The sequence below is a fragment of the Mustela lutreola genome, chromosome 6 (assembly GCF_030435805.1).
Source record: "Mustela lutreola isolate mMusLut2 chromosome 6, mMusLut2.pri, whole genome shotgun sequence".
Lineage (NCBI taxonomy): Eukaryota > Metazoa > Chordata > Mammalia > Carnivora > Mustelidae > Mustela > Mustela lutreola.
In genome coordinates, this window is record NC_081295.1 from 44,338,956 (window position 1) to 44,354,164 (window position 15,209).

General features: G+C 34.4%; 1 protein-coding gene across 6 annotated transcripts in view; it reads left to right on the forward strand.

The window, feature by feature from the left end:
* Nucleotides 1-15,209, forward strand: part of SNX14 (sorting nexin 14) — a 101,146-nt gene that overhangs the window by 47,752 nt on the left and 38,185 nt on the right. For 4 of the 6 annotated variants that reach the window (XM_059177153.1, XM_059177150.1, XM_059177152.1 and 1 more), the window contains exons 13-17: nucleotides 4,957-5,112; nucleotides 5,473-5,597; nucleotides 6,030-6,088; nucleotides 8,057-8,083; nucleotides 10,648-10,780. In XM_059177153.1, the coding sequence (XP_059033136.1) occupies nucleotides 4,957-5,112; nucleotides 5,473-5,597; nucleotides 6,030-6,088; nucleotides 8,057-8,083; nucleotides 10,648-10,780 (500 nt within the window). The remainder of the gene's footprint in view (nucleotides 1-4,956; nucleotides 5,113-5,472; nucleotides 5,598-6,029; nucleotides 6,089-8,056; nucleotides 8,084-10,647; nucleotides 10,781-15,209) is intronic. The other 2 variants (XM_059177154.1, XM_059177155.1) reach the window with 1 other exon arrangement.

The window sequence follows — 15,209 nt, forward strand, 5'->3', positions numbered from 1 at the left end:
ATCTGCTAAGAGTAAAAGTTTAACTTCTTCTTTGCTAATTTGGGTTCCTTTTATTCCTTTTTGTTGTCTGATTGCTGAGGGTAGGACTGCCAGTACTATGTTGAACAGCAGTTTTGAGAATGGGCATCCCTGCCGTGTTCCTGATCTTAAGGGAAAAGCTCTCAGTTTTTCCCCATTGAGAATGATATTTGTTGTGGGCTTTTCATAGATGGTTTTTATGATATTGAGGTATGTTCCCTCTATCCTTATACTATGAAGAGAAAGAATGCTGTACTTTGACAAATGCTTTGTCTGCATCTTTTGAGAGGATCATATGGTTCTTGCCCTTTCTCTATTAAAATAGCATCTCTCATTGATTGATTTGTGGATGTTGAACCAACCTTGCAATCCAGGAATAAATCACAGTTGGTCATGGTGAATAATCCTTTGTACTGTTGTATCCTATTGGCTAGTATCTTGGTGAGAATTTTTGCATCCATGTTCATCAGGGATATTGGTCTGTAATTCTCCTTTTTTGTGGGGGTCTTTGTCTGGTTTGGGGATTAAGTTAATGCTGGCCTCATAGAGTTTGGAAGTTTTCCTTCCATTTTTATTTTTTGAAACAGCTTCAGGAGAATAGGCATTAATTCTTTTTTAAGTGTTTGGTAGAATTCCCCTTGAAAGCCATCCGGCCCTGGACTCTTGTTTGTTGGAAGATTTTTGATGACTACAATTCCTTGCTGGTTATGGGTCTGTCCAGGTTTTCTGTTTCTTCCTGTTTCAATTTTGGTAGTTTATATGTCTCTAGGAATGCATCCATTTCTTCCTGATTGCCTAATTTGTTGGCATATTGTTGCTTATAATATGTTCTTATAATTGTTTGTATTTCTTTGGTTTTTATTGTGATTTCTCCTCTTTCATTCATGATTTTATTCATTTGGTCCTTTGTCTTTTCTTTTTGGTAAGTCTGGCCATGGGTTTAACAATCTTATTAATCCTTTTAGAGAACCATCTCCTAGTTTTCTGTTCTACTGTTCTTTTGGTTTCTGTTTCATTGATTTTTGCTTTAATCTTTATTAATTCTCTTCTCCTGTTGGATTTGAGCTTTATTTGCTGTTCTTTCTCCAGCTCTTCTCTAGGTATAAGGTTAGGTTTTATATTTGAGACCTTTCTTGTTTCTTGTGAAAGCCTTGTATTGCTAAATACTTCCCCCTTAGGACTGCCTTTGCTGAATCCCAAAGGTTTTGAACAGTTGAGTTTTCATTTTCATTTGTTTCCATGAATTTTTTAAAAGATTTTATGTATTTATTTGAGAGAGTGCATGCATGCAGAAGCATGGGGAGGGGCAGAGAGAGAGGGAAAAGCGGGCTCTCTGTTGAGCAGAGAAGCCTGACATGGAGCTTAATCCCAGAACTCTGAGATCATGATCTGAGCTGAAGGCTGATGCTTAACCAACGAGCCTCCCAGGTCCCCCTCCATGAATTTTTAAATCCTTTAATTTTCTGGTTGCTAAACTCATTGTTTAGTAGAGTGGTCTTTAGTCTCCATATATTTGAGTTCTTTCCAAATTTCCTTTTGTGATTAGTTAAAGTTTCAAAGCTTTGTGGTCTGAAAATATGCAAGGATTGAGTCCAGTCTTTGGTACCAGTTGAGACTTGATTTGTGACCCAGTATGTGGTCTATTCTGTAGAATGTTCCATGTATGCTTGAGAAGAATATGTATTCTGTTGCTTTATGATAGACTGTTCTGGATATATCTGTGTACTCTATCTGGTCCGGTGTGTCCTTCAAAGTTCTTGTTTCCTTGTTGATATTCTGCTTAGATGATCTGTCCATTGCAGTGAGGGGGGGGTGTTAAAGTCCCCTCCTATTATTGTATTATTATCAGTGTGTTTCTTTAATTTTGTTATTAATTGCTTTATATAATTTATGCCCCATATTAGAGTCATAAATATTTACAACTGTTAGATACTCTTGTTTGATAGACCCTTTAATTATGATAATAGTGTCCTTCCCCATCTTTTATTACAGTTCTTGGCTTAAAATCGAGTTTGTCTGATATAAGGATTGCTATCCCAGCTTTCTTTTGATGTTGATTACCATGATAAATGGTTGTCTACCCCCTCACGTTCCATCTGGAGGCATCTGTGCATCTAAAATGAGTCTCTTGCAGACAGCATATCAATGGGTATTGCTCTTTTAGCAATTCCAATATCCATTCAATATCCTGTTGATTGTGGCATTAAGCCCATTTACCTTCAGAATAACTATTGAAAGATAGGAATTTAGTGCTCTTGTATTAGCTATAAAGCCACTTTCTATATATTGTCTGTTCCTTTCTGGTACGTTAATTTTGGCCTCTCTCTTTACTTAAGGGATAGCCTTTAGTATTTCTTTTAGAGGTTGTTTAGTGATCACAAATTCTTTTAGTTTCTATTTGTCCTGGAAGCTTTTTATCTCTCTTTTTATTTTGAATGACATCCTTGCTGAATAAAGTATTCTTGGCTGCATATTGTTCTCATTTAACACCCTGAATATATCATTACCAGTCCTTTCTGGTCTGCCGGTCTCTGTGGTTAGGTCTGTTGTCAGTCTAATATTTCTGTGCTTGTAGGTTACTGACCTCTTGTCCCGAGCTACTCTCAGGAGTTTCTCTTTGTCTCTGAGATTTGCAAGCTTCACTATTCTATGTCGAGGTGTTGACCTATTTTTTTTTTTAAAGATTTTTATTTTATTTATTTGACAGACAGAGATCACAAGTAGGCAGAGAGGCAGGCAGAGAGAGAAGGAGGAGGAAGCAGGCTCTCCGCCAAGCGGAGAGTCCGACGCGGGGTTCGATCCCAGGACCCTGGGATCATGACCTGAGCCAAAGGCAGAGGCTTTAACCCACTGAGCCAACCAGGCGCCCTGAGGTGTTGACCTGTTTTTAATGATTTTGAGGAGGATTCTCTGTGCCTCCTGGACTTAAATGCCTGCTCCCTTTCCCAGATTAGAGAAGTTCTCTGCTATAATTTGCTGCAAATACCTTCTGCCTCTGCCTTCCTCTTCTTCTGGGATCTCAATTATTCTAACACTGTTTTGCTTTATGGTATCTCTCAAGTTCTCCCTTCATGATGCAGTAGTTGTTTATCTCTCTTTTTCTCAGCTGCTTTATTATCCATCATTTTGTCTCCTCTATCACTAATTCTCTCTTTTGCCTCATTTATCCTAGCAGTTAGAGCCTCCATTTTTTTATTGCATCTCATTAATAGCCTTTTTGATTTTGACTTGATTAGATTTTATTCTTTTATTTCTCCAGGAAAGGATTCTCTTGTGTCTTCTATGCTTTTTTCAAGCCCACTAGTATCTTTTAAATCATTATTCTGAACTCAGTTCTGACATCTTACTTATATCCATAATGATCAAGTCCCTGGCAGTATTGCCTCTTTTGTTCTTTCTTGAGGTGTGTTTTTCTCTCTTGTTATTCTTTCAGAAAGTGGTTGTCTTTCTATATGTAGAGTAACAGCTATTCTTTCCTTAGATCCTTGGTTGAGTTCTCAGGTGTTCAAAATTATATGATAGCTATCTAGCTAAATTCCATGAGACTAGAGGAAACTAAGACCTCCTACTCCTCTGCCATATTGGACTATGAGTTTTTGTCATTTTGGAAAGATGTTTATTTTGTCTTCATTTTGATGGGTATTTTTATGAAATATGGAATTTTAGGTTGACAGGTTTTACTTTCAGCACCCTGAGATAATGATCTGAGGTGAAATCAAGATTTGGACACTTGATCCGACTGAGCCACCCAGGTGCCCCAATTCTGTTCCTTCTAAGGTGAAATTACCTACCATTCTTATGTATGCACCTCTCTCTATAATATTGCCTTTCTCCCTGGTTGGTTTTACAGTTTTCTCTTAATTTTTGGTTCTCAGAAATTTGACTATACTATGTATTTTTCTTTTTGTATGTTCTGCTTGGATTTTACTGAGTTGAGTATATAAGTTGGTGTCTTTCATCACTTTTGAAACTTCTTGGCTGTTGAGGTGCCTGGGTGGCTAAAGCATTTAAATGTCTGACTCTTGGGTTTTTGTTCTGATCAGGATCTCTCAGTTGTGAGGTTGAGCCCTGTGTTGGGCTCTATTCTGGGTGTGGAGCGTGTTTGGGATCAGTTCTTTTCTCTCCTCCAATCCTCCCCCCATTCTCCCACCACTCACGCTCTCTCTCCTTCCCTAAAAATTTTCAAAAAAAAAAAAAAAAAAAGAAAGAAAGAAAGAAATTTCTTGTATTTTATCTCTTCAGATATTCTACCTCATTTTTTTTCTTTTCCCTTCAAGGCTCTAATTATATGAATTTGCTGTTGTCCCAAAATCATATATGTTCTATTCCTTTTTTTAAAAAAACTACTTCCTTTCCTCTCTGTTTATCAGTTGAATAATTAAAAATTAGGGGATGAAGTCCATGTTAATATCTCTTGTAGTAAGGAAAGGCAGTTAATATTTTGTCTATTCTACTGCATCATCTGTGATTTTAGAAAAAAAGATTAATTTGTTCATATACTCAGCCTCATTAGTAGTGTGTAGTCTCCATGATAGATGGAAGTATTGTTTAAAAATATTGACTGGAGCTTAAAAAAGCCTTAGGTTTCACTGTTTAGTGAATTGGATTTCAAAGTATTAAAGACCCTTGGTATAAAATATGTTCTTTAAATACACTAATCTAAATTTTAGAAATTCATATTGCTATGCAAGTATTTACATATTTTATATTATCATAAAATATTTGGGTAACTGAGTTTCTCTTTCATCTGGGTAGTAGTTTTATTTCCAATTAAATTTTTTTAGAAAGCTTAAAATGATGAATAGATTGTAATTGTTGCTTTTAGTATTGATTACAGTTAGACTGGGAACAGTATTATGTTATGTTATAAATTATATTACATTATATTATGTTATATTGAAATAATTCATTTTTTCTTACTTTGCCCTAATTTGTTAGAGGAGTTCAATGATAGAATTTTACGACCAGAGTTATCAAATGATGAAATGCTGTCTCTTCATGAAGAGTTGCAGAAGATTTATAAAACATACTGTTTGGATGAAAGTATAGACAAAATTCGATTTGATCCCTTTATTGTAGAAGAGATTCAGAAAAGTAAGTCAAAGATGTGGTGAGACTATAGCCCTTTTACAACTATTAATGTTTACAGAGTTTTCTCCTGTATTCAGTGTTTATTATTATAAGAGCTGTGTGAGGTGCATAGGTAGGCATTATCCTGTTTAACTAAAAGGATGAAAGCTTTCATGAAGAAATTTACTCACAATTCACATAACTAACACTTGCCAAAACTGGAGCTTGGTGGTTCTGGTTCCTTATCCTTGTTTGATTTTTATACCTTACAAGTGGCTTTTCTGCAAAAACTGTTTGTATGTTCTTTCACTGTATTTTAAACTAATACATGATGTATTTATGGTATTCTTAAACAATTTTTACAATATTACTTTTTCTTAATAGTTGCTGAAGGCCCGTATATAGATGTTGTGAAACTTCAAACTATGAGATGTCTTTTTGAAGCATATGAACATGTACTGTCTCTTTTGGAGAATGTGTTTACACCTATGTTCTGCCACAGTGATGAAGTAAGTCAAAATATTAATCTTGTTTAAGGAATTTACATCAAAATTTAATAGTGGCTTTGATATCAATAGAGTGATTCAAATAACAAAACTAAAACATGATTAATTAAAAAAAAATACTCTTTCACTACAGAAACTAATGGAGATTAGAAGTTTACTGTAAAAATTGTGGCCAAATTGGTCTACCTCATTTGACATATGCCTGAGTGGCTTTGTAATACTGTCATGATGCAGAAACTCCACTCATCTTTTACATATATTATTCACAGATGTGGAAATCAAATTGCCTAAATTTCTCCATTTGCAGTATTGTAATCCTTAACTCTATTTGCCTATGGTTGTTTTCACTTGATTTAAATTTTCTTTAAAGTGGAAAGTAGTAAGGTAAAATAGCGTGTTTTAATATAAAATGGTTTAATCATAATTTTTTTAAAGTATTTCAGGCAACTTTTAAGAGGTGCAGAATCACCAACACGCAATTCAAAATTGAACAGGTAGGTATGATAAGTCATCTGTATGGTTTGTTTTTGTAATTATTGATACAAATTATTCTTATGATAGTATTTTCTTTCTTAGTCTGTTTTTCTTTGACTCTCTGGTTCCATTGCTACACAAGTAGACAAGACATTTTATTAAGTAATTGTAGAGTTGTACAATATAGAGTAACCAGGAAATGCCTGAAATTCTTTTAGAAAAACTTAAGATAACACACCATTGCCTTGGTACATAGACTACATGCATAGATGAAATCTACAGATAACTCAATTTTAGACAGGTTTTTTTTTTCCCCCCCAGAGAATATTTTTCATTTGAGTACTTACTGGTTACAAATGTGGAGAGTTTTTTCTCTGTTTCCCTTCTTGCTTTCTGGAAATATATGTGTGCAGTTATATAACTCAGAGAAATAACAGAAAAGAGAACTTAATCCATTTATAACTGGATAAGTAATGTCTTGATTTGCCCTTATGTTGTTGTATGTACAAAATTGACACAGATATCAAATCTATAAATCCACAGAATATTCACGTTGCTCTCAACACCTTCCAGGTTGTTTGAGCAAGAATCTAATATATAAATAAATTGGAGATGTGGTGCAAAGTAGGTCAGAAACTGGAGTAAATTTTTAGATTGTACGAGGGAAAATGTGAAAACCTTAGCCATGGGGAGAATATATTGTGTTTTTGGACATAACCAAGGGATGTAGAAACGGGTATGAATTTTTTGATTATTGACTTTATATATTACAATTGTGAAACACTGACTTTACTTAACAAAAATTCTATCCTTGTTATTTAAAACAGCATACTTTACCCAATTAAAATATCTCTTCTTTGATTTAAATACTTTTTAGAGTTTTATTAAATTTTCCAGAATCATTTGAGAAGCAGGTGGAATTTATTTCTGTTTATATTCAGAATGTTTGGAGTGCCATAGTAGAATATTAAGCCTAATCACTCTCCTGTATAGGACTATTTAAGAGGAAGTGGTTCTTTGATCTTATAAACCTGCTGAGGAGCTAAGTCAGTGTCATCACTTCAGAGCTGGAAAGCTTTCTTTGCCACTTTGAGAACACCTGGTTGTCTTCAACATACTACATTAATTTTGCTTTCTTTAAAATATAAAATGAACAGAAAGAAAATATGGACTTTTTTCATTGTGGGTACTGATTATGGTCTTTAAAAGTATGTTTTTCTTTATATTGACCTGACTTTAATGTTAACTATCAGTCTTGTCAGGACTCTGCTTCTGTGATACTTATTCATTTACCTATATAAAATAAGAAAAAGACTTACTTAATGTTCTTTTATTGAAAATTTAGAGTAGCATTGCTAATTTGCTAAGTGACTTAAAATATGTATAATATTAATTCATATATTTTATGTCTATATTCTGTTTAATTTTATTTTAAAAGTAAAAATTTTAATGCATATTAATGTTAGCTTGTTCTGTTTCTTCCATACTCAAAGGATGGCTTAAAAAATATATTTAGGGATTTTTTTTTTTTGTTCACTTTGTTTCTTAGCTTAAAACATATATTTCAGAATGTGTGAAGCACACATAATTAAATCTAATATGGACTTGAATTTCATGTTGGACAACACTGAGCTTGTTTTCTGTGCCAAATTTTTGGTGGCTTAGTCTCTGCAGACTTTCCACCATATCAAACAAATGGTGTGTCTAAGTGAGGGCAAAAAATAACAGATATTTCATGACATACTAGTTTAAGAACTTTTTTTTTAATGAGCTAGAATTCATACGCCCAGTTCCCTCCTGAACAGCCATGGTGCTTTCTCTTTCCTTTATTTTGTTATACACATTCTTTGCAAAAATGAATGCTATCCAGTTGTGTAACTTTTAAAGCTTTTAAATTTTATTTTGTGTTCTAAAGTGAAACTTTTTTAATATCTGGGCTTTCTTTCTCTCTCCTTTCCTTATATAATTTCACATATCTGTTACTGCAGAGGTAGCCTAAGTTTGGATGATTTTCGGTAAGTCTTGAGACAGCATGTGATTTTTTTTTCTATATAAATTATCTGTTTAAGTTCAGAAAGTATACCCAAAATAACTTAAAAAGTACAACAAAAAGGGAAAAAAGAAACACTGCTATTACTACTGCCATTATATCAGCTATTTGAGATATCCTTTTATTTATTTATTTTAAAACGATTTAAATTCAATTTAGTTAACATATACTGTATTATTAGTTTCAGGGGTAGAATTTAGTGATTCATCAGTTGCGTACAACACCCAGGACTCATCATATGCTCTCCTTAAGGCAGCATCATCCAATTACTCCATCCTCCAGCTACCTCCCTAGTTTGTTTCCTATAGTTAAGAGTCTCTTATGGTTTGCCTCCCTCTCTATTTTCATCTTATTTTATTTGTGGGCTATCCTTTTATTTTATTTTTTTAAGATTTTATTTTATTTGAGAGAGGGAAAGAGAGAGAAAGAGCAGAAGCAGGGGGAGGGGCAGGCTCCCTGCCAAGCAATGAGCCTCATGTATCTGAGGACCCTGGGATTGTGACCTGAGCCCAAGGCAGAGGCTTAACCTACTTAGCCACCAGGTGTCCCCAGGATATCATTTTAAAATCAACCTCTAATTTGATTCTAGATATCTCCTTTTTTTTTTTTTTTTTTTTTAAGATTTTATTTTATCTATTTTTTGAAGTAAACTCCACACCCAAGGTGGAGATTGAACTCACAACCCTGAGATCAAGTCTCATGCTCTACCAACTGAGCAGGCCAGGGCCCCCTGGATATCTCCTTTTTGAAATAGCATGATATATGTCATAAAATAAAAATGTCAGTTTAAAATAAAATGATAAGCTAGTATCCAGCTGTTCAAAGCTATTCTTTTTTTTGTTATTGGTTTTGCTATATTACTTTTAAAATAACTTGTGTTTAAAGAACTTTTTTTAAAAGCAAGAAGTACAGTATTTGTGTATTTCTGGGGATAAACAGAAGTGAGATTTTTGTTTTTGATAATCAGATTTCAAAAAGCCCAATTTTTTATAATCTATCTAAATTCTAGAGATTTTAATAATATTTTGTTAACATTTTCATAATTGGTTTTGGAAACACTCTATCAGAGAGAATTGTGTTTATAGTTCTGGATTAAAAAAAAACACTGATTGGATGCTTGTTTAAATAATCTTCTACATTTTTTTAACTACTAACTGCTTATTTGAGTCCAGTTTTTTTTTTCCAAGATTTTAATTAATTAATTAATTAATTTGACAGAGAGAGAGAGAGAGAGAGATCACAAGTAGGCAGAGGAGCAGGCAGAGAGAGAAGGGGGAAGCAGGCTCCTCGCCAAGCAGAGAGCCCAATGCAGGGCTAGATCCCAGGACCCTGAGATCATGACCTGAGCTGAAGGCAGAGGCTCGACCCACCTAGCTACCCAGGCGCCCCTAGTTTTTCCAGTTTTAAAATAAGTTTGATTTGCTCCTTAGACATGTAAACAAAATGCACATGTCATTAATGTACCAGGCATATTTGAAACTTGATCAATTTATTTTTATTTCTGAAATTGTTGCATTATTTCAGTAAATAAATTTTTCTTTTAGGAATAATAGCTATCCATTAAGTTAAGCACCCAAAGCAAACTTTTTAGGATTTAAAAATAGTCATTTTTGTTTGGGTATCTGTTGTTCAGGCAACATTACATAATGAGCATGAGTTTTAAACTGAGTAAAAGTTCTGCTTTTCTTTGTTGAAACATGGCACAGTAGGCTGTTATGGAGGAAGTTTTTGCTGTGTTTTGGCTTATTTTTTGTTGTTGCTTTCCAGCTTTTCTGCTTTTAGAAATTTACTTTTGAAAAAATTATGAAACCAACATTTAATATGTGATGTCAGAGCAGGCTGCTTCCTTAGGCTGCGTTTGCTTATGTTTATTGCTAACCATTCCCTTTGGCATTTTCTCCCTTCTCTATGGCATTTTATCTTTTTTCTTTTTGGTTACTTTGAAGATTGATATTTTTTGTTACTTCGCATTTTATACTTCATTCCTCTTTTGAGTGTATGATTATAAAGTTGAAATTTGCTTAAAAATTTTCAGTCACAGAGGACAGAATTTTTTTGTTAAGGTCTGTCTAAAAATGAAGGACTGAGAAGGTCATAGTTTTATATATTTTTTCTGTTACACTATGTTATTCTAGCAGTACAGTTCTAAATCAATACTTTTTTTGAATGTTGATCTTAACCACATTTTTTATGCTATTTCAAAATATGTATGGTAGTAAGAACTATGTACCATTAGGGGGCTCTCATCTCTTAAACATTTTAGTTCAGTTAATGTTTTAAGTAGGTGAATTTCAAACATTTATTAGTGAATATTGCCCCATTTATTCCTACCTCCAAATTTAAACTTTAAATGTTCTGTCACTTTTGGCTTCTGAGATGTTGGGACGCTGTCTATGACTAAGAACTCCAAAAAGTTATGTTAGTTCTATCTCCAGTTTACCCTTTTCACAGTTATTCTTATTGCTTAGAGTAAACTAGACTGTCGTGATAATTTGCTATGAACTTGATACATTTTTGTTTAATGTTTAGGAGCACCCAGAAAAGAGGAGAATCATTTGGAATCAGCAGGATAGGTAGCAAAATTAAAGGAGTATTTAAAAGTACTACAATGGAAGGAGCTATGTTGCCTAATTATGGGTTAGCTGAAGGTGAAGATGACTTTGTAAGTAAAAATTCTTCAATTTAATATATGTATGAATTCAGACCTACAATGGCATAAAAATTGCTTATTTTCTATTTTCTCTCCCCTTTATTTTACTTATTTTAGACTTCTTTTCTATCCCATATTTTTTTCACTAGTTATTATAGTTTCATGGTGCTAATCTAATTTGTAAAGATCCTGAGCACTAAATTAACTGCTTGTTAAGGCAAGGATAAGTTTTGCTTAGCTGCGATAGATCTGATAGACAATTTACCATCTTGTAGTTAGGCTTTTGTTTTGTATCCTGATCTCTTTTTTTTTTTTTTTTTAAGATTTTATTTATTTATTTAACAGAGAGAGACAGAGAGAGAGAGAGAGAGAGAGAGAGAGTTCACAAGTAGGCAGAGAGAGAGGGAAGCAGGCTCCCCACTGAGCAGGGAACCTGATGCGGGGTTGGATCCCAGGACCTTGAGATCATGACCTGAGCCGAAGGCAGAGGCTTAACGCACTGAGCCACCCAGGTGCCCCTTGTATCCTGATCTTAACTCTTTCTAACCATCTGGTCCAGGCAGACAGAATTGTTGATAAATCCCCTTACTCCTTGATACTCAAACCGTGATTGATGTATCAACACCATCAGTATTACTTGGGAGCTTATTAAAAGTCCAGAATCTCTGGTTCCATCTTAGACCTACGGAACCAGTTTGCATTTTAACAAGATTTCTGGTAGATTTAGGAATCTGCACCTTACACCCACCATGCAGTTTTATCTCTGTGATGATTGCACATGCTCTCCTTTGAATTCCCTTCCATTATTTACTTAGAAAATTCATCCTTAACATTCAGAATCCAGCTGCTTCCCTTAAGTCCTTACTTGGGTCCTCAGGTAGAATTGAACATTTCCCCTTTGTGCCCCTTGTTAGATCACATGTGAAAGCATGCACCCAAAAGTTGTATTTGAAATTATATGTTTATGATTGTTTTCCCTACCAGTTAGATCCATAAAGACAGATACTGTCTCATCTGTGCTTTTTGTTTGTTGAACAAATCTTTATTAAACAGAGTTCCTGGATGCTTGTTTTGCTCCTTAATGACTGAGCAATGGGGATAAAAGGATGATTAAGATAGAGACTTTGACCTTAAGGGATTTACTAACCTGGATATCAAAAGGGATGGATTGAGTGATTGGATTGGCAATGACCAAGAAGAAAGAATAGGGGAGGGAAGAGTATATAAACCTGTTTTTCCTCTCACTCCTTCCTTTTGACCTCTGTCCCATTGCATGATGAATTGTTAAGGAAATTCATTGATTCTTCATAATTTAAGTGGAAGAAAATATTAATTCTTTTTTTTCCCTTCTTAGGTAATCCAAATATAACATTGTTTTTTCTGTTTATGCCCTTGTGTTTTTTTAAAAGTATGGGTAGAAGAAAGACAGTAGACCAGAGGAGGTAGTCTTTTTTCAAAATAATGTTTACTTATGTATTTTAAAAATTTTAAGCATATTATAGACTTAGTTTTTATTTTATTTTTATTTTTTAAAAAATATTTTATTTATTTATTTGACACAGAGACAATGAGAGAGGGAATACAAGCAGGGAGAGGGAGAAGCAGACTTCTGTCTGAGCAGGGAGCCCTATGTGGAGCTTGATCCCAGGACTCTGGGATCATGACCCGAGCCGAAGGCAGATGCTTAATGACTGAGCCACCCAGGCGCCCCATCTCAGTTTTTTAATAATATGGAAAAGTGGAAACAAATTTAAAAATACCACCCATAACCCTGCCACTCAGTAAGCACTTCTGTTAACGTTTTGGTGATTTAAAATACAGCAACAACAAAAACCCTTTCCTTTCTCATCCACATAGATTAGGCTACATTATGTATGTAGGTTGCTATCCTACTCTCTTCCTACTTCATATTACAATGAAAGCATTTACCCATGTTATTGTGAACTTTCCAAAACATAATTTTGTTTGGGAAGATACACTTCTTATTTTTTGTTTTCTGTGATTACTTGATACATAAGCTGTTTTTGTTTTCGGGGTGTGTGTGTGTGTGTGTGTGTGTGTGTGTTTGCTTTAGGAATAGGAGGATAGTCTTTTTAAAAAACTGAGAGAGTTCTGTTTTATAGTGGCCCGAAGAAGAAGAAGATTCTTGATTTAGAAGCAAAGATAGTGGTAAGGAAAAGTAAAGAAGGGAGCAAACTAACCTCTAATACTCTAAAAGAGCAGGTGTGGGTGAATAGACTATTGACCCAGACTAAGGTGGTATCAGTTAGGATTTAGAGGGCACTGTGCTAGGTTTTTTTTTTTTTCAAGTTTATTTTTTTAAGTAATCTCTAACCCCAACGTGGGGCTTGAACTCATGACCCCAAGATCAAGAGTTGCATGTTCATCCAACTGAGCCAACCAGGTAGCCCAGTACTGTGCTAGCTCTAATCTGTGGGACGTTGAGAAATCTCTGTCTTGTTGAGGAAGTTTAGGGGAAAGGGAAATGGCCAGACTCCTACTAAAGTGGTGTGTAATTCACATTTGGAACTTAGAAGACATTTCTTTTAGAAACCTTGATGTGATCACTTGGTGGCAGTGCCTCCTTACAATGTGACCTTGGATAAGTTTCTTAATTTTATTGTGACTTGGTTTCCTCACATGTGAAATGGGGATGAAAGTATCTAGCTTAGGTAAGGGTGTTGTGAGGATTAAACCAGTAATATGCACGAAACACTTAGCACAGTGCCTAGCATATGGTAAGCATAATAAGCACTGTACAGTATTGTAATAGCATCAGTTCTTTTAAATGTATGAATGTAAATTATGGATTAGATTGACATGTGTATGCTGGCCTGGGAACCAAAGTTCACTGCATAAAATTGAATATATTTGAAAGTGTTTATCTGTCCATGTTAAGAACTGATTTGCAAATAAACTTCTGGAATATAATATGCCCATTGGTATTTTGGCAGTTATCTTCATATAGTAAAAGATAATAATGAGAAACATTAGATTTCCTAAGGAAACGGGGGACATCTTTTTGCTTCTTATCCTCTGCCACCCTTATTCTCCATCCTTTTGGTAGAGGGAAGATCTATATGAAAACAAAAAAGTACTTTATTTTCCTTTACATTAAATCTTGGTTTATAATATTAACTTACTTTCAAATAACATTAAAGGAAGCCCTGAAAATTCTTTAGAAAAATACTGTTCTAGAGATTATTCATTAAACTTTTTTGATATAAATACCATTTAAATGGTAACAGTAACAGTAATACATTTTAAACAATTTATCCTTTGTTTCATGGATATTTCTATGTTGCTAAGAATTTTATTTTCTCATTTTGTTTCTTAGGTTGAGTTTGGGGGACTTTTTATTTAAGAATGTCTATTTTTCTTTTTTAAAGCCTATAATGTTGAGATCAGGAGTCATGTGCTTTACTGACTGAGCCAGCCAGGTGCCCTATTTTTGGTGTTTAGTCAGCTTGTTAAACAAATTATCTGTCATTTTATGATCAGTTACCCTTCTGATATCTCAGAAGCTTAATCCATTAACAAAAATACAGTTGTAATAGCCATAGAAAATGCTACTCTGTACCTCAGGTTCAAGTAGTGGAGTGGGCATTTCCATCACACATTATTCTCTCTGTTTTTCTTTCAGTTATATAAAGAGATAACCTTGTCCCAGAAAAGGCAAAAACCAATTCATACAATCTGTTTTTATAGTTTCTTTTTTTCTTTTTAGGACTTTAAGACTTTTTCTTTTTAGTAGGGTATTAAGAGGTCCTTCTAAGATCACTAATAGCCTTATTAGAGATTATAGAAAGCCATTTTAGGACAAGAACAGAAAAGGTAATTGCTAAGGGATTGTTTGGGGGAGGGAAGGAATTCACTTAGACAAGAGGTGACTGCCAGGTGTGGGGAAAAGGTAGAACTGAGAGTGAAGATAGGTTGCTAAAATTCTGGAAAGAAATCTTCCTACTACTCATTTGCCCTGAGTAGACTATTCAGAATTTTCTTCAGTGTGCACAGTTTTTGACTCATTGTCTTAAAGAAGTATGTTCAAGGGGCGCCTGGGTGGCTCAGTTGTTAAGTGTCTGCCTTAAGCCCGGGTCATGATCCCAGGGTCCTGGGATCAGTGGGAGGCCTGCTTCTCCCAGTTATATAAAGAGACAAGGTTATCTCTTTATATAACTGAAAGAAAAACAGAGAGAATAATGTGTGATGGAAATGCCCACTCCCTGCTTGTGTTCCCTCTCTCTCTGCCAAATAAATAAATAAAACATACAAAAGTATGTTCAAGGTGGATGTGTTTATCTGTAACATTTTGTCTTCTTTAACATGAGTTTGAGATGTATAGGTGATCAGGTTTCTTAATGTGTTAATTCAGAGGTTCTCTTCTAATTTAATGAAATACAGTTTTTCCTTCTTTCTGTATGTATATTTCTAGAACATGTTT